At 45.6% G+C, this 19,303-nt stretch overlaps 1 protein-coding gene and 1 long non-coding RNA gene across 3 annotated transcripts in view; both read left to right on the forward strand.

Moving 5' to 3' along the window:
• LOC117751771 overlaps positions 1–2,908 on the forward strand; it is a 27,823-nt gene extending 24,915 nt beyond the window's left edge. The window contains exon 3 of the long non-coding RNA XR_004611915.1: positions 2,684–2,908. This is a non-coding gene — a long non-coding RNA (uncharacterized LOC117751771). The remainder of the gene's footprint in view (positions 1–2,683) is intronic.
• A 30-nt stretch (positions 2,909–2,938) lies between these two features.
• Positions 2,939–14,422, forward strand: htr2cl1 (5-hydroxytryptamine (serotonin) receptor 2C, G protein-coupled-like 1). 2 transcript variants are annotated; one of them, XM_034568665.1, is made up of 7 exons: positions 2,939–3,172; positions 3,210–3,635; positions 8,674–8,874; positions 11,957–12,120; positions 12,229–12,382; positions 12,641–12,876; positions 13,112–14,422. In XM_034568665.1, the coding sequence occupies exons 2-7, from the start codon at positions 3,221–3,223 to the stop codon at positions 13,661–13,663; spliced, it is 1,722 nt and encodes a 573-aa protein (XP_034424556.1). In that variant the 5' UTR covers positions 2,939–3,172; positions 3,210–3,220; the 3' UTR covers positions 13,664–14,422. The 2 variants fall into 2 exon arrangements, with proteins under 2 accessions (XP_034424556.1, XP_034424555.1); XM_034568664.1 differs by having other exon boundaries at positions 2,939–3,635.
• Positions 14,423–19,303: the final 4,881 nt, after the last annotated feature.

Raw genomic sequence — 19,303 nt, forward strand, 5'->3', positions numbered from 1 at the left:
AGGAGGACGTTCGGACTTCAGTGCATTTCTGAAAGCAGCAAAATATATGGATCTTTGTCCACAGCAGGACACTCACAGTGCAGCGTCTGCAAACCAGACTTTTTATCAGGATTTATCGATTATCTGTCCTGGTCTTGTTTATGCATGAAATAAACAAGACCAGGACAACGTAGAGTCAATAAAACGCTGGAGTTGTGTGGTTTCCTCAGGTCATTATGGAGATTGCTGTTTGCATTAATCTAAATGATGGTGCACAAACATTATGGCTTTAAAAATAACCTTTCAATGTAAGAGAACAACTAGATATAAGAATAGATGAGGATTAAATGTGTAAATGCACATGTCGGAAATCTGTGTGTGTGTGTTTATCACCTCTGCAGCACTCTGTGTAATAGACAGGCTGCCTCCTCTCGCCTCCTCTCGCCTCCTCTCCGGGAGGGTATCAGCGTAGTTCACAGGAAACTAAACAGCACTGCAGGCCAGCCATTTAACTGGTCCGATAAAGCAGCCATACATCACGGAGCGAGGGAGAGAGGATGAAGAGAGAGGAGGAGGAGGAGGAGGAGACGGGAGCATGGAGAGACAGAGGTGGAGGGTTAGATGAAGAATAGATTGGAGAGATAAAGGAGAAGTGATTGAGAGGAGAGGGAACAGATTAAAGGGAAGGAGGAAGAGGAGGCGGCACACACGAACTCCGAGTGACCAACCGCGTGAGTTTAATGAAACCATCGTCTTCTTGTCCTCTTCTAATCGTCTAATTTGAGTCGCAAACCTGGCACGAAAACACACACTTCATTAGTTCCAGACCAAAGATGGGATGCAGCCCGCAGAGCCGGTGCACGCGTGGCTCATCCAAACAATCACATCATCGCTGCGCATTATAATTGTTGTTGTGACTGTAAAACATTTTCCACCTCGCTTCCTGGAGGAGGAACACAGAAACAAGCCGGAGCCTCACGAAGGGAATATGATGCTGGAGACTGGCAGGGAGGTGGGAGGAGGTGGGAGGAGCTGGGAGGAGGTGGGAGGAGGTGGGACTCTCCTCTTATTAGACCGAGCCCCTCATCCACTATTAATGTTAGATGATTAAACCTGTGTGACAATGATGCTTTGGATTGAGGCAGATGATTTGTTTCTCCTGCACTGAACTACTCACTTTTTTCCTGCAATTTTCAAGAGGGGCTGAATATGACAACTCAAATTTTCTACAACTTCATGTCCTAGTTTCGTTTTTTTAGTCATATGCAGTTTTCATATACCTGCAAACAAAACAGCAGATGGTTAATTTCTGCTCCAACGTCATCTACATTCAAACTTAGGATGTAGTTATTAATATAAAAGTGTCAAACTGTTCCTTCAACCGTGGACGATACAGATCAGGAGACAGTGAACCGAGGGTCGTTCTGCAAGAGGCCGGAAAAGACCTGAAACTATTTGTAGTTTGTCGGTCGCCTGTGACGACTTGTTGCTGAAAGCGCACAACTGCACCCGCCCACGTCTACGCACAGATAATCTCAATGAATGATTGTTGTGTTTGCACAGATAGTTAATTTATGCACAAACAGTAATTAACACAAACAAACGCCAAACGCAGACAATACACAGAGATGCAATATGCAATATAGAAATGTAGCGTGCCCACACAGAAGAAGCAGATGTTTCATTTTTGTGATTGAATGATTTTTACACACACACACAGACACACACACGCACACACACACTTAGCCTCCTCTATTCTGTTTGTATCATCATAGACTCGACACCTGATAAACTGTCTCAGCTTGACGTCTGACTGCGTGTGGAGATGTTTTTATCCAAACACACACAGAAACACACACATACACACAAATTTGCATTTTATTCTGAGACGTATGATGTCTTTGCTTTTTATGATGTTTCTCTCGTCTAGTGCGTATTATGTTTTTTCCCTTTGTGAGTGTAAAGTCTGTGGTGAAGTGTGGAGACTCCACCTGAGCACCGGTTTTCGGACAAAACATTTCTTTAATGATCTTCGTCGGGTTCAGGTCAGAGACGAAGGAAACAGGATCTAAACCCACAGCCTTTCAGACAGAGGCTGAAAGGAGGAGCTGCAGCTTTGGACAGTCTGAGGAGAATTATGTGTTTTCTGAACATTACAGCATGAAAACCAAGTAACAACACTAATTAAATATGAACTAGAATACGTCTCCTTTAAAAAACATGTCTCAGCGCTGTTCCGTGTCTCAGGCTCTGGATTAAAGACGCTCTCACTCTCTCACACACACACACACACACACACACTCTGACTCCCCCACCTCTCCTTGAAGACATTTATGAGGTGTTAAATCCCGGAGCTGTCAGAGTGGTAAGGTTAAATAGAGAGGACATGCGGTGCTTGTGCTCGCCCAGCACACACACGGGGAGCGAGAGTGTAAACATCAAGGCTTCTGTTTCATTTTATCCCCCCCTCACTTCATTTTAAGCGACTATAGTGACATTGATAGTCACTGTCTCCCCTAAACGTTTATTAGGATGGCTGACATGAATCAGTTTGGTGAGGGAGGAAAGATCGATGCATGTGTAGATGTAGAGGGAAGTGGAGAGTAAGAGTATACAAGGAGGGACGGGGTAGATTTGTACAATTTGGACATTCAAGGGGAAATAACCTGATTATTTGTTTTGCTGTTGTTTCTTCCTTCCATAGAACAACCTGACTCTGACCTGAACGACCAGAAAGCAACGTTCTACAGCTGGGATACAACCAAGCGAACCAGCGAGATCTGCGTCCGACTTCAGACACTGAAGGATGAACCCGACACCAGCCATGGAAATGAATGAGTCCGTTTTCAGCTCTAACTTGGGAACTCTTACGCTCTCGGATCCATCGTGTGGAGAATGTAACTGAACATTGAGAAACGACGCCGGACAGAAGTCGTCAGCCAATGATTTGTTGGCAAGAAATGGCCGATTCAACCCTAAGCAAACAATTTGAGTTTGCAGCTAGCGAGACTTTACGTGAAAGGAACTCCAGAACACTTTTCTGAAATCCTCCCTTCCCCCCCCCTCCCCTGTTTCCTCCCCCAATCAATCTATCCATTTCTTTTCTGGGCCCGCCATTGTGTAATAATGCATTCTGGAAGACACACGTATAAACTCTCCCCCTGCTGGTGAAGGAGGGGAGTTAAAACCACGGGACACCGCCCTCGTTCAACCTCCGTTCGGGTACGGGTCGCTCGTCGGGATGGGCGGACCAGCAGGCGCTCTCCTCGGAGGCTTCGGCACCACCACCTCCTCTCTGGAGGTCGGAGGCCGGATGTCCTGGCCGAGCAACAACCCCCTGGACCTCAACCAAACCCTGCCGTGGGGGAGCGTCGGACTCGGAGTCGGCGGCGGTGCGGCGGCCATGAGTGCAGGAGTGGACAATTTCACCCAGGAGTCCGTCGCCAGGGCCGTGATCAAGGACAAGAACTGGCCGGCGCTGCTCATACTCGTCATCATCGCGCTGACGATCGGCGGCAACATCCTGGTGATCCTGGCGGTGTCGCTGGAGAAGAAGCTGCAAAACGCCACCAACTTCTTCTTGAGGTCGCTGGCGGTGGCCGACATGCTGGTGGGCATCCTGGTGATGCCAGTCTCCCTCATCAACATCCTCTATGGTGAGTGTCGACAACCACCGCTGCCTATCAGACCTCTTCTCTTCTATCTCATCTACAATGTTCAGCCTCTGCAAAGATAGATTTCTAATTCTGAAGAGACACATGCCTATAAATGTGTGTGTCCCCCCCCCCTCTCCCCTGAACTTGAGCATCCACCCACTCACCAGCTGTTGCCACTGTGATATACACCCTGTCATTATTTTTAAAAACACTTTTCAGTGCAATTACTGGAAAGATTTCTGCTTCTTGGAGACGTTCACGCTTGTGTTTCACGACTGAATCGAAAAGCCACAGGATGCCAACTTGATAATTGCGATATCATACCATCCATCAACTGCAGCTCTTGCTTACGATATCAGCGCCAGGATTCTGCACGAACGCCCACATTAGCTTAATAGGATGGAGGGTTGTCGTATCGCAGGCCGTGTGTTGAGTTCATTTTCCAATGTTGAGTAAAAACATGAAATTAAAGAGAAGGGCTGTTTCCCTCTCAACATTTCAGCCACGTCTCGGCACCAGAGGAGGTGCGTTACTCACTGGGGACCTGGGAGTGTCCGTGTCACAGAGCTGAGAGTTATTATCTTGCAGAGCCGCAGATCAACAGACGATGACTTTTAGAGTTTTTGAAAGTAACCCACCGACATCACTGACTTCCAAGAACTTTGAGCACTTTAGTTTTCAGCTCACAACATTCTGGAGAAGTTTAAATCTAAAGCATTCGAACTAAATGAATTGATCTGATCCATATCAGAGTTGCTTCTCTTCTCCGTCTGATCAAATCAGGTCAAAAATACAAATGACAGACAAATCCTTGGACCAAAGATATGAGGAATCAGGCTTAATTTCAGCCAACGTCACATCTGTTGTTAATCTGGTCCAAGATCTTGGTCTGAATATGCAGAACTGCACAGGCGTGATGTGACAGGACATCATGGTCCGGGATGACAGACACTACACGTCCTTCTAATCAGCTGCCAGAATATATAAACACGCTCTCATCACCACGACAGGCCGGTCGATGTGTAGGACAGGTGATCGGGCTCAGTCGGTGCTGAGTGATTTGTTTTTCAGTTCAGATTCTCGTGCGTCTCGACAGTGACGTTGCCTCTCGTTTATCAGCCGATGACACATGTTGCTCGTCTTGTTTTTCTCAGAGGAAACATTTGGATTCACTGAGTTCGGCTGCGAACAGAAGAGTTGCTGTGATTCTGGTGAAATGTCAACGCAGATGATATCGTTACTGGACAATAAATGGACGGAGGGAGTTTAGAAAAGATAACCCTGATGATGTCAACAGGTTTATTTAGTCTAAAATGGATTTTGTCCACCGATGATCCTGTCAAACTCGCGGTGGACAGTTTAAAATAAGAAGCATCATCTTATTCCCCATTTTCTTCTTCCCTGACACAACCTGGTGACTACATTACCCAGAATGCAACTCCCCTCTTTCTGACTCATAGGTTGTATATATCAGTTGTGGGAAATGTAGTGTTTGTGGAGCTAGGGTCAACACATAAAGAAATAGATAATCGTTTAATAGCATAAATACATAAATAGAGGCTGGAATGAAACGTTAACCATAGATTTACACATAGTGCTCAAATGAAATGTTTATTCCCTTTCCTGTCTTCAGTCCTGAACCTGCTGCGTTCACACCCTCTGCTCTGTCGCTGGCGTCGCTCAGGAATACTAAACAGGACAGGAAGAGGTTGATTGCAGATTAATGAGCTGAGTTTGGTCAAATGACGCAGTCGCCCTGTGTCCGTCTGTTCCTTAAAGCTGCTGCTGCTGCTGCTGATTGCTCACTGCGGTGATCAATCTCTCATAGAAGCACACAGAAGAAATAAATAAGGCTCCGGCAAGTCCATCTTTTTCTGTGCGTCTCACAAACACATGCAGAGAAACACACAAACACATGAACACACACACACACGCACGGACACTCACAAAAATATAGAAAAACGGTGCCTGCATCTAAAGTCGCAGGGTTATCCAGCAGACTGGTACTTGATTGCATTGATCCCCACGGCTGACTGACACACACACACACACACACACACACGCACACACACACACACACACACACACACACACACACACACACACACACACACACACACACACAGGATGTTCTCTCACTATTTAAATCGACAGTGAATCATTCATATTTCCCTAATGAAAGGATGATTACGATGATGATGACGATTGCAATCATGATAAGAGATGATGATGATGATGATCATAATTTAGCTACTTGTACAGTTGTCACACACACACACACACTCTCACACACTCACATACACACATACAGTGGTTACACACTCAAATACATTTTGTTTTTTCTTTAATTGGAATAAACAGAATGATGATAATGTAGAATTGATGTCTAAGCCTCCAGAGTGATGACACACGCACACACACACACACACACACACACACACACACACACACACACACACACACACACACACACTGCATGATAATAAGGTGTATGCTCTCTGGACGGGAATAATGATTATCATCGTCTTCATCAAATCAGGCGAACTCGACCGGTTCTCCATCGTCAGACAGACACACACTGAGAGCAACACAACCTCACAACCTCGTTCATCTGCTTTCACATCAGCAACATCTGCACTTAGACCCAACAAGTCTCAAGTTAGTTTGTCCAAACCCTGCAGAACCAACTCCTTTAGCACTGTAGAGTTAGATAGTTAGATATCCATGGTGCTGATAGCGTTTCAATGTTATTTGTGTGTGAGTTGTGTAACTGTATCTCAAACTGTGTGCATCATGATATCAGTGGCCGAGGGTTTAGCTCCAAAACCTGTCAATAGGTTTACCTGCAAAGGGGGGGGGGGATATCTGATGATATGAAGTGAGGAATCAAACACATCAACAAATGCAGGAATTTCTAATGTACTATGAGAAGATATTTCAAAATAAGAGCACACCAGGAGATAGCGCAGGGTGGATGGAGCGGTGAAGACAATGAGAAGAAACAAAAAGGAGGAGGGAGGGAGGTGAGGTCTGAGAGAACAGGTTAGAGCAGGAGGAGATGGCAAACACACACACACACACACACACACACACACACACACACACACACACACACACACACACACAGAGAGACACACACTGACAGTGGATTTAAATGAGATGTGTCATCTTTGCGTTGATGGATTAGAAACATGAATATCTACAGGACACAAACTGAGAGGGCTGTGGTATAAGATACAGAGAGGGAGAGAGAATGGGGCAGTAAACTGATATTACTGATGTGTTCGCTGGATAGCCACAGAGATTAGAACATATAGGACAGGAGAGGACAGAATGGGACAGGAGAGGACAGAATGGGACAGGAGAGGACAGAATGGGACAGGAGAGGACAGAATGGGACAGGAGAGGACAGAATGGGACAGGAGAGGACAGAATAGAATAGGAAAATTTGTATAAATTTTAAAGAGACAAAATTGTTTATTTGTTGACTGTATGTTTCGCTGTAGCTCTCACAGTAGATTTGAGTCAGCTGAGTAACACCTGTGTGTGTGTCTGTGTGTTTGTGTGTTTGTGTGTGTGGGTCTGTGTGTGTGTGTGTGTGTTTGTGTGTTTGTGTGTGTGTGTGTGTCATCCCTTCACTAAGTGTTTGACCTCTAAAAAGTTATGCAAGCTGCCTCCCACTCAGCGCACACACATGAACCCATGATTCACTCCACATGCATCACATTAAGGTGTGTGTGTGTGTGTGTGTGTGTGTGTGTGTGTGTGTGTGCGCTCTCATATAAATAGCTGCAGGCGTAGAAAGACTCCGACTCGACGTGTACGTCCAGGTTAGAAAAGCCGTCACAGCTGGAAACATGACGGAGGCAGAGCAGAGGATCCTCTTCACTTAGTTTCTCTTCTCACTGATCACAGGTGAAACACACGTCTCTGTTTCTAAAGATTCTCCTTTTCAAAATGGCGACATGCTTTTTTAAAGAGACAGGACTAAGAAGTGATTAGAGACAGAGGCTGAAAGGAGGAGCTGCAGCGACAGCGATGCGTTTTCTGAACATTGGAGCATTTTTGAATAATAACAATGTGTCTCCTTTAAACTTCACTTCAGTATTTGAAGTTACATCCGATTTGTAAACCTACATTTCGGACGTTACAGAGAAGAACCAGCGTGAAGCTTCACCGGCCACATGCTTGAACATGTTCCTCTCCCATCAGCCCCTCTGCTGCTGGTCGATAAACCAGTCCCATGATGCAAAGCTTCATCTCCAATCAGACCAACTGATGGAATTTTAATTGATTGTATTCTCTTGCAGCTGCTCTCTGCCAAACTCCTCCCAGTTGCATCTGTGTTAGATTCCTCAGCTGCGGTGCCGGGCGGCCCACTGGCCCAGTGCTGCGCAGTGACAGGGAGGACTGGTTTCTTTATCCACTGACCCGCACTGTTCATCCTGCAGAGCAGCGGGGGCGGAGCCTGACTCGCGAGCAGCTCGTCAGGGTCTAATGCTGTCACTAGCCCGTGACCTTTAACCTCCCTGTGCAGGGGGGGGGGGGAGACGGATGTCATCCTCAGGGATCAACACAGCCTCACTCTCAGCTCCGGTGGTCGGTTCAGACTGAGATGAATGATATAACAACTATGGAATTTGATTGCTGTTAATTTACTCTTTACACTGTAGACTTTCCTGTTGTGGGACTAATAAAGAGATTATTTCATCTTATCTTATCTTATCTCATCTCATTTTATCTTCTATCAGCAGATATAAGTTTGTGCAGACAGATCTCTCAGAGCTTTACCTTCCTACAGGGAACATCTCTGTCTAAACTAATCATCTGATCTTAACCTTTCGTCTCCAACTGTAAAACCGTCCTTGTAAACAACTTTAAATAATTATCCTCATCATCTGAGTGATGCATTCGAACCTCGTGGGAACTTGTGAATTCATTACGTTCAAAGAGCACTTGTGCTGTGATGTGCTCTGGTTGATTAAAGTTGAGTCAACCCTCTTCCGCCTTTGAGGTTCTTGTTCTCTGTTCCCTGCAGACTACGCCTGGCCCCTGCCCAGCGCCCTGTGTCCCATCTGGATCTACCTGGACGTGCTGTTCTCCACCGCCTCCATCATGCACCTCTGCGCTATCTCGCTGGACCGATACGTCGCCATCCGCAACCCCATCGAGCACAGCCGCTTCAACTCCAGAACCAAAGCCATGATGAAGATCGCCGCCGTCTGGACCATATCTATAGGTCAGAATGCACGATGACACATGTTTTTTTCCCCAAATAGAAACTCTGTATATTATCTATAACACTTGTCCTCTAGGGGTCGCTGGGGAGCTGGAGCTAATCCCAGTTTAGATTTGGTGAGAGGCCGGTTACACCCTGGACATGTTTTCAGCCCCGATCTGCCTCTTGCCATATTAGAAATGGATTTGTGCAGGTTTCTCTTTTAAGCTGCTTTTCAGATGTTCACCCAATATTTTCCTGAAATTTTCTGAGCGAGCACAAGTGAGAATACAGCAGGGACACAAATATGTCAGGATGAAGAAGAGGAGCCACACGCGTAGAAGACGAAGGCGTAACTTGGGTTAACTGACTCTTTAAATTATATATTTACACGTATTAAAAAAGGCGACTCCCTGTCGTCACAGAGCTGTTGATTCACTCGTGAGCTCGTTTCTGACGCTCGGTTTTCACTGTTTTCATTTTATTGTGCCTGTAGTCCCCATCCCCTGCAGTTAGAGCAATCCTTTCAGTGTAATAACCTCAGGAGGACGTCGATGTCTTCACATGTTCACAGGTTCAATCCCCACATTACATCCAGATGCTTGATCGTTTCTAATAGAATTTAAATAATAAAGAATAAACCTTTTGCTTTTCTCTAAAGAAACCGCTGAAACTGCAGCAGAGAAGGTGAAGCAACAAACCGTTGTGGGTATAAATCCCAGAAACAGAGAGAGTATCTCTGCAAACTTTATGACCCAGTGTTCGCACTAAAACAACATTATTATTTGATTGTATTTATCCTGCTGGGCGAGGCTGAAATTTAGGATTTGGGTTGATGAAATATATATAAGTGAAGGTCCCTGAATAATTTGTGTAGCCGGCAGCTTTAAGCAAACTTGTGCAGCTGCTATCTCGCCTCAAAATCACATAAACTCTGGTGATCGTGTATAATAAGTTTGCAGGAATCCATCTTGGAGTTTTCACTGCTGAACCGAACAAACAAGCACAGAGTGAAGCAGCCGTTCTTTACGTCAGCGTAGAAACACGTCGTCCTTGGGTTAAAACCAGAGGTATTTTACTTTGAAAGGTTTTTTCACCACCTTCCCTCGTCCTTCCTCCACAAACGGTTCCTTTTTTTAATCCTGAGAAATCTCCTGTTCTCCTGCTGGTGTTTCCTTGACCCCTCTGAAAGGTTCTGCGCTGCTCCACGCTGCTGTGGTCCGGGCTCTTTGAGGGTTCCCGCTGATCAGAGCTGGAGGATTAGCAGCCAAACAGAAGATCCCTGCAGCCGCTCTGCTGTGAATCACACCGCAGATCCAGATGTGTAGATCCAGATGTGTAGATCCAGATGTGTAGATCCAGAGCAAATGCAGCTCACGCAACTGGACATTACACAAGTTTCTGTAACTACAGGGTTCATGGTTTTGTCACAGCAGCAACTTGTCATGACGGTAGCAAAGCTTCCCAGCTCCTCCTGTGGGATCCCAGGTCGTTCCCAGGCCACATGAGATATATAACCTGTGTCTAAACCAGTGTCTCCTTCTGTTGGTTTTACAAGACCAGTGTCGTTAACACTGAATTCCAAGAGGACGTCTCAGAGACAGATATCACACAGCAGGGCTCTAAATCAGAAACTCTCTGCTGAGCTATGTGCTACTTTTATGGAGTTTGGGTGAATTAGATTTTTAAAGTCTCCTCCACACGCACACACACACACACACACACACACACACACACACACACACACACACACACACACACACACACACACACACACACACACACTCTGTTGGAGACGCAGTGAATGAATCCTGGCTCGACACAGATCACTGGACAGACTCATTAGTCAGAACTGTTTGCACACCACAGGTTATTTGGACATTCAGGTAAAACGTTTTCAATTAATGGAAATTAATTCATCCTCCTAGGCAGCGTGTGTGCGTGCGTGCGTGCGTGCGTGTGTGTGTGTGTGTGTGCGTGTGTGTGCATGTGTGTGCATGTGTGTGCATGCAGTCGATTTAAACGAATGTATTAGATCGTGCTGGTGCACGGTTTGTTTTGATGTTGGCCGATCACCGGCTGTGCAGGAGAAACTGATGCACTTCATCCTGAATGAATTACAGCAGCCGACACCGTGGACTGACCGAGACCGGAGATAATGTCGTTGCACCTTGTTTTGACCTTTTTAAATCAACTCTATGCAACTTTCCACCTGAAAGCAGCAGCTTGATGAAAGTGAGTCTGATGTGTGAGTGTGAACATGAGAAAGTTTCCTCCTTCTCTCCCTGAGCGTCTGTTCTCTGTGACTCTGCTGAGTGGGTTCCATCTCCTGTGAGAAGAACTGACTGAGAGTCAGCTTCAACTGTCACAACCAGCTCCAGTTGAAGAGTGAAGCTGAACTGAGATCAGTTAAAGAGACTCTGAGGTTATTAAAAACCAACCAACTTGTTTGTTGATCGTTGCCAAACTCATCTCAGCCTCTAAAGTCTTGTTCTCACCTCCTACTTCTTATATTTATATAAAGAACTCTACCAGCATATTAATACATAACAGATGTAGCCTGTTTAAAACTCTATGTGTTATATTTATATATATATAATATGTTTGGAGTTTGGTCACGATTTGCATCTTTCCGCTCGATTCGTGGTCATTACTCTGAAACGACCTCGTGTGTTTCCAGCTGATGAGTCTGACCCTCAGTGTTTGGTTTGAATTAAGCTTCAGATGAAGCAGGAGCAGCTTGTTCAGCTGTGACTGATGCTTATTACCAAGAAGACGGGACATTAGAGCATCGGAGCGGATCTTTTAATAATGTGACGTTAGAATATTTCAGCTTCAGTTTCTTGCAGTGAAGGTTTTACATAAAATGAACGTAGACTGAAAGTGGGACTGGTTGGAGGAGTCGTACGACATTTAGTGTTGTGATAGTGTTTGTCTTGTTATTACCAACCTGCTGTGTTACAAATACAAACCTGTCAACGTGAGTCGGTCTGGGACAAACAGAGAGAGTGATGGGAACCATTAACAGAAGCAGAAAACTGATTAGAAGCAATAAAAGAATAAACCTGAAACTCCCAGTTTGTCCTCTGTCTCGTCCGTCCAGGTGTGTCCATGCCCATCCCCGTCATCGGCCTCCACAACGAGGACAAGGTCTTCGTCAACGGCAGCTGCGTCCTCAACGAGGAGCGCTTCATGCTGATTGGCTCCTTCGTGGCCTTCTTCATCCCACTGGTCATAATGGTGGTGACGTACTGCCTCACCATACAGGTACACACTAATACTCTGGTACTCCTTCAAAGCAACGCAATACAACTTGTACAGCGCCCTCTGCAGCCAGGGTTAAACAACCCCCCCCCCTCCCTCCGTCCTCTGCAGGTGCTCCAGAGGCAGGCCACTGTCTTCCTATACGAGGCCAAGGCTTCCTCCCAGCAGCCTTTGCACACGCCAGCAATGACCCACACATTGCAGCCTCCGTCCAGCACCTTCCACCTTCCTCAGATCAACACAACTGCACCGCCAGACTCACAAGGTAAACACCGATCAGGCGTCCGGCCGCTGAATCATCCAGAGTTTCCAATCCAGGAGTTTGAGCAAATCTTTGAGATAAACTATCTGCAAAATGTTCTACAGGATACAGGATACAACCACAGGGCAGTAATTCAGTGTAACACGTTGCAGATGACACAGTAGAGGAAAGAAACACAAAGAAACATCATGTGTCTCCTTTAATTTGGTAAAACAAGACAGGTGACATGGATCCTTCATGTCTCTTTTGCCCCCCCCACAGATGTGAAGTCCCCGCCCCCTCCGAGCAGACGAAACACCCTGAGCTGTCTGAAAGGAGCCGAGCCCAGCATCCTGCTCAGCACCTCCAAGTCAGACAGCATCAGCATCATTCCCAGCTCCGAGGTGGCGTCGCAGCTCAGCTCGCCAGCCGCCGGGCCGGGGCGGAGCGACACGTCGGGTAGCCACGGGCGACGGGGGATGATGCAGGCCATAAAGAACGAGAGAAGAGCCTCCAAGGTGAGAATGGAGAGCGGCGGCGAGCCGGGGCGCTCGTCTCAGGTCCGCAGGTGGTTCTGGGGTTGAATCCCAACAAGTGTTCAAGGTGGAATCGAACAGTCACTTGAAATCTTCTGTTGTTAACTTCCAGTGGTTTAACTTTACTGCAGAGTTGAAGCACAATCCAAGGTTCTAAAAGTTACTTGTTTAACTTTGCATCTGTTTCTGTTTCTCTCTGTTCTTCTTCTCCTCTCAGGTCCTGGGAATCGTCTTCTTCCTCTTCCTCATCATGTGGTGTCCCTTCTTCATCACCAACGTTACCTCCGTCCTGTGCGGCGGCTCCTGCAACGAGTCGCTGCTCCACGACCTCCTCAACGTCTTCGTGTGGGTGGGGTACATCTCCTCCGGGGTCAACCCCCTGGTCTACACCCTCTTCAATAAGACCTACAGGAGAGCGTTCTCCAGCTACATCAGGTGTCAGTACAAAGTGGGGCCCGCTGCCGGACAGAGTTGTAAAACCCTCCTGGTCCCGCCGCCGTGTCCCTCGCACGCCGTGACCCCGCTGCTTATGGGCAGCCACGGGAAAGCGGGCGTGGACCGCAACAGTAACTGTCGCAACGGCAGCAGGGGGGACAACGGGAGGCTGGCGGTGGACCCGGAGGACACGACGGACGACGAGACGCAAATTGGAATCGTGTCGCACAGCCTCTCGGAATGCTTCAACGTGGGCGTGCTGTCGGAGACGGAGACGGAGCTGTCGCTGGTCAGCTACAATCCTGCGTCCACGGAACTCACAAGCAGCGTGTGACTGTGCACGCCGCGGCGTGTCATGTCTTCTTCGTGACGCTGGAGCGAGCAGCGTTTCATCGGCGGCCTGCAGCCTTCACCAGGGCCTCGATCCTGCAGGAGGGACTCTTATTGTGAAAGCCTGGAACGAGGAGCCTTACCCCCACACAGAGGTGCAGCACTCACATCAGTGTGTAGGGAATCGAACCTGAAACTGTGGGATTTCCACCAGTGTACTGGAACGAACCTTCCAGACGTTGTAGTTTTTTTATTTGTTGCCAAAATGTTGGTTTTCACACCACGAACAGACGATGGAGGCGTCATCGGTCACTTCATGGGGTCGAAGGCGGAGATCCAGATTCACAGAGTCAAGCACCGACCGCTGAGGTCACCGGGGTCGAACTGCGACTTCACGCCTTCCCACAGTCTAAATGCAGTCTGAGCTCCGCGCTGAGCGAACTTAACCAAATCTATTTTTGTGCCGGTCGGGCTCGACGCCAGCAGTCGTAACAAATGTGTCTGAATGAAACCTCTCCAGCATGAATCATCTCCCAGACACACGAGCTTCACTCTGAAGGAGGAAACTTTCTCGAAGATGACGGAATGTACAAGGTGGACTCACAGTGCCACCTGGTGGCGGTGGCGTGACACTGCAGGACAAGGGGCCGAAGGAGCTGCAAACCCGGCGCAGACACTCAGGCTCCGGCTTCTCGTTCCAAACCAGAATCCACAGTTTGTTCATGTTGTTATTTTAACTCAGTAACGTTTGGAATCAAAAGATCGTAGGGCACAAAAGTTCCTTTCATCATTTAAAGGGACTAAATATAATGATTTTATGATTATTATAACCGATAAGTCATTAATATCAGAGTTGCCTTCATGAAATCACACAAACCTTTATTTCACCAACATTGTTTCAATAAGCAAACACACAAATTAATACAAGATGAGCAAATAACATCAGAAAAGCCAAAGACGTAAAGATTTTGCAAAAACACGGGGATGCAATAATATCACAACTATCTTTCAATACAGAAAACCTTTATTTATATACGCACATTTACAAAGATATGGAGAAAAAGAACAGAGACAGAAAAAAGACGAGAAAAACAACTTTCAAAATTATCAATAAATGTGTTGCAGTGATGTCAGTTATTAAAGTTTAAATAATTTGAAATATGAACAGATCACATATCAGAATCTCGGCTGTTTGGGATTCAAGGCGTCTGCGAAGGACTCGGAGTTCTCTCTCGTTCACTTTTACTTTTGGAAGCGTTTACATCAAGGTCAGACTTCAGATAAATCTTTTCCCTCTCAGATAAAATCCCTCAGCCGCGTGATTTTCTGTCTCCGGGGGTCAAAATGTCTCCAGACAAAACTACAGTGACGCCCTCAGAGGGGAAATGACAGTTTGTGCATATTCATCAGTGAGCTTTGCTTCTAGAGGATCTCAGAGACCCTGAGCCCGACGGTCAGGACGTCCCCCGAGACGACCACGTACCTTTAGATCTCGTCTTAGATCTGTCGACAGGAAGTCGATACGCTAAGAGACAAACCTCTGACTCCATCAGGAACGTTTTATCTGCACGTCCGACACAGACGGGAGTAATTCCTCCTCCGCACGTCTCCGTCAGCTGAAGACCTGCCACCTCACAGCCACGTTTAACTGTTGAGGGAATAGATTTAAGATATTCGCATATTTAGGTTTATTATCAGCAACAAATTGGCCTCAAAGGGGGAAATAAATGAAAATGTATGTTTTTAGCATTTGATTAATAAGGATAAGCAGTAAAGATACTAGATGGATGGATAATAATAATAAAACTGGATGTGTTTGCATTTAGGAGGCAGGGGATTTAATTTGATTCTGTGTAGTTGCATTATGGGAAAAGATCTTTACTGGAGTCTGAACATCCAAAAGATTATTCTTTATTCTTTTCTACTTTAAGTTCAAATTAAAGAAGGTGCAATATGTTCATATTATATTTTTACAGCATCACAGAGTCTTCCCCACAACTGAGAACTGATCCAAGTCGGTGTTACTCCCCCAGAATAAACAATACTGATATCATCACGTGGCCCCTCCCTCAGGTCAAGGTCAAAGTTCAAATCCTCCCCTGGACCAAACGGAAGCGAAGCCTGACGTCTGCGGCCGCGTCGGAACCAGGATGAAACCCGGGGAGCGGCTTCATCCTGGTTCTGAGCTCCTCTGGACAATGGACCCGCTCTGTGCCACAGACCGACCCCGGGGTCGTCACCACTCCTCTCTCCACACGGAGACTTCTACATGAGCTAACGTTGGCGAGCCGGTACCGAGCTTCGGCCGGCAAATATCATGCATGTTCGACGTGTCCGTTCAAAAGGTCCTCTCTGCCTCACCCCCTCGTTTGTTCTCTCTTTTCATGACTGAAACCGTCCTGAAAGGAAAGAGAGAACAAACGACAACAGCATGCGGCTCCTGCAGCCATTTCATCTTAAAATGCAAAAACAACAACAACAACACAACATGAGGGAACCCGGAGAAGAGAGGACTCTCTGAACTGAGATGGACGGGTCAGGTTTGATCCTCGGAGGTGTGAGCGAGCAAAGAGCGACAGGCCGGCCAACTCCGTATGTTGCAATGTAATAACTATATGTTCCCTGTGTACCTGTGTGTGTAGCGGGCCTGGATCCAATTACTGCCTCAGATTGATTCAGAGTCTTTTCACCGATCGAGGACGAATCGCTCTGAGAGAGAATCTGAGAAGGTTTCAGTGATAATTGGATCCAGGTCTGGTGTGTATAGACATATTAGGAGACGCTTATTGACAAAGTTTCCCTCTGACACGTTCGATGAGACCTGGGAAACCTGAGCACGATGTTAAACATGGCTTCTCCGATTTCCCTTTCTCCCAAGAACGTCCAGAGCCACGATGATCTGCAGTTCAACAAGAAGTAAAAGTCTAAATCTAAATCCAGCAAAGTCTCTATAAAACAACGAGGCACCGTCGGGTTGGAAGTTTGGGGAAGAAAATCAAACATCTGTCAAAACCAGTTAAAAATCAGGCAGATGTTTAAATCAATTATTTAAAAACCAGTATCTCCAGGACGCTCCTGAGCCTCGAGGCCCAGACGGCAGCAGCCTGGTCTCCCTGAGTTACCGGCCTCGACTTAGCAGTCGGTTGGAAACATGAATCTCAGCTTGGTGCATTCGGAGTTAGAAGCTCTGTTGTTATTAAAAGAATCTCGAACTCAATCCTGAATTTATCTGGCAGCCGACGAAAGGATTCAATAAAAATGACACCGGAAAAGATCCTGTGAAACTGTGAAACTCTGTCAGTGAGCGTCTCTGTCAGATAACCAGAGCTGCAGTTGTCCCAGAGTTTGACGAACCTGACGTCCCCTCTGCACCTTCCCTGAACCCGGGACGTCCGCCCCCCCCCCCCGCTTGGCGTCGGTTCATCTCGCTCTTGAACGACTTGACACTCGTGGTTTAGCTTTATCTTTCCTTTACGTGTTGAACCCTCTTCTGTTCTGCAGTGGCTGTTTTTTTTTTTATACCATTTTAATTGTGAATGTTTGTCTAAAAACACACGTTGAGTTTCTACAGCGAACATCATCCACACAATGTATATTTTCTTTTTTTTTTTTTCTGTGTGATGCTGCTATTTATTTATTAAAATATTACTCTGACGTGTGGACAATCGACTTATTTCCACATCGACCACAGTTCATCACATTAAGCAGGTTTTCACCATCGTCTTGTTTTATTTAGATCTCGATGTTGGAGCTGATTCTTCTTCACGTCTTCCTCTGGACCAACAGGTCGTGGATCAGTCGTAAGACATATAAAAGTGGTTTTATTGTGAAGAAACCAAAACCTTCAATAGACCAGTTCTAGGATTTTAAAGTTGAGTCTTTCAGAGCCAGTGAAGTGATCTGAGATGTGAAGGTTCATGCTCAGCTCTGGTTGGTTCGTGACGCTGCCTCAGACAAACCTGTAAAGATTAAATCTGACTAATTCAGCCTGGCAGAGATTTAAATATATAAATATATATATATACGTTTATCTAAATCTGAGTTTTAAGATCACGTGTGTGATATTTCTGAGGTTGTAGAAGGAGGAAATGTTGTGGAATATAATAAAGAATCTACAGGTAAATGCATCTTTGAGTTATTACCGAGGCTCAGTGAGTTCAGCACCATGGACAGCGACACATGAGGAAACAGCGCCACCAGGTGGTGGAGCAGGGAAACAGCAGGATGTTGGAACTCAATCCCATAAATACCTGCAGTGTTTGACTGGATCATAATTTGTGATGTTGACATTTTAGTCATTTGTAAAGAAACAGTTATTCTTCAGGAACATTAAGCTTTTCACTTCCTCATTTATAGTGAAGCCACTAATGCTCTTAACTATATGTTTTATATAAACATAACTCTACGTGTCTATAGCCTGAGTTTCTACAACCAAACCACACGTTCCTCACATATGAATCTTTCTTCTCAAAGACATTTTTTATTACACATTTCTGCTTTATTCCTTCTTAGATTTCAGTTTGATTCAGTTCAACATGTTCTGACTGTTTCATGCAGATTTTTATTATCATTTTATATATTTACATACGGCATTAATTCTCTTTATCAATAATAATAATTAAGATATGTTTGTGTTACGATTCTCGACATTAACTTTTTAATTACATCCTGAAGTTCACGTTCCCTATATCTCAAATTAGACGTGTCTTTAGCCTCTAAATCTATAGATTCTGTCGTTACCTGTTATTTTATCTATGTTCAATCCCTGTTTACTTTATATAATCACACACACACACACTGGATGAATCACGGCTCAATCAGGTGTGCAGCTCTCCTCTTCCTCCACCGGGGGGCGCTCGGACCCTCTGCCCGGTGCGGTGGGGGGGTGGCCTCGACCGTCACCGTTAGAATCCGGAGGGTTTCGGACGCGCATGCGCGGTTCCGCCTCTCTGCTGCAGCTCCGTTTGTCTGATCTGTGTCGAGTTAGTGAGAGACGGCACCGGAAATACAGACGTGTGTGCTTTCAAAATAAAACCAGTCTGAACAACTACTGCACAATGGTTTTATTTTATTATATGAATGTGTGAGTGTTGCTGTTTAGCATATGGGAGCATATGGGAGTATATTAGAGTATATTAGAGTATATTAGCATGTTGTATGTTAGCGTTAGCTGTATGAATGATTTGTGCAGTCGCTTAGCAACACAGGTACAAAACAATCACAAGAGGAAAGTGAGAAATTAATTTTAAAGAATAAAAACTGATCTGAATGAGACAAAACATGTTTTAAATATGAAAAGAAAAGTAGAAAATAGAATTCACGCTGCATCTCCCACATTAATATACGTATGTAAATCGTATAATGGTAATTTCCTGATGTCTCAAACTATATGAGGATTTTCTTTCTTTATGCAAAATGGACACAACAGTTGCCACTTGCAAAAATAAACGTGTCCATAAAATCAGAAGCAATGAATTTGTTAATTATAATAACTCGTTAAAGCTCATGAAATGAAAAGCTGTATTTATCTTTTCTTATTTCAGGTCCATGTTGTGTTTGAGTGACACATTGAGACGTTTCAGACCTTTATGTTGAAACGCTGACCGGAAGTCACACTCGGTGTCTATAAGCTCGCGCGCTCTGA

This window comes from Hippoglossus hippoglossus, chromosome 18 (genome assembly GCF_009819705.1).
Source record: "Hippoglossus hippoglossus isolate fHipHip1 chromosome 18, fHipHip1.pri, whole genome shotgun sequence".
Classification (NCBI taxonomy): domain Eukaryota; kingdom Metazoa; phylum Chordata; class Actinopteri; order Pleuronectiformes; family Pleuronectidae; genus Hippoglossus; species Hippoglossus hippoglossus.

What these genes read in the sequence shown, in the direction of transcription:
- htr2cl1 (XM_034568664.1), top strand. Translation starts at nt 3,221, where the DNA reads ATGGGCGGACCAGCAGGCGCTCTCCTCGGAGGCTTCGGCACCACCACC. An exon ending in CCTCATCAACATCCTCTATG is followed by an intron (nt 3,636 to 8,673) that starts GTGAGTGTCGAC and finishes TGTTCCCTGCAG; the next exon opens with ACTACGCCTGGCCCCTGCCC. An exon ending in ACGAGAGAAGAGCCTCCAAG is followed by an intron (nt 12,877 to 13,111) that starts GTGAGAATGGAG and finishes TTCTCCTCTCAG; the next exon opens with GTCCTGGGAATCGTCTTCTT.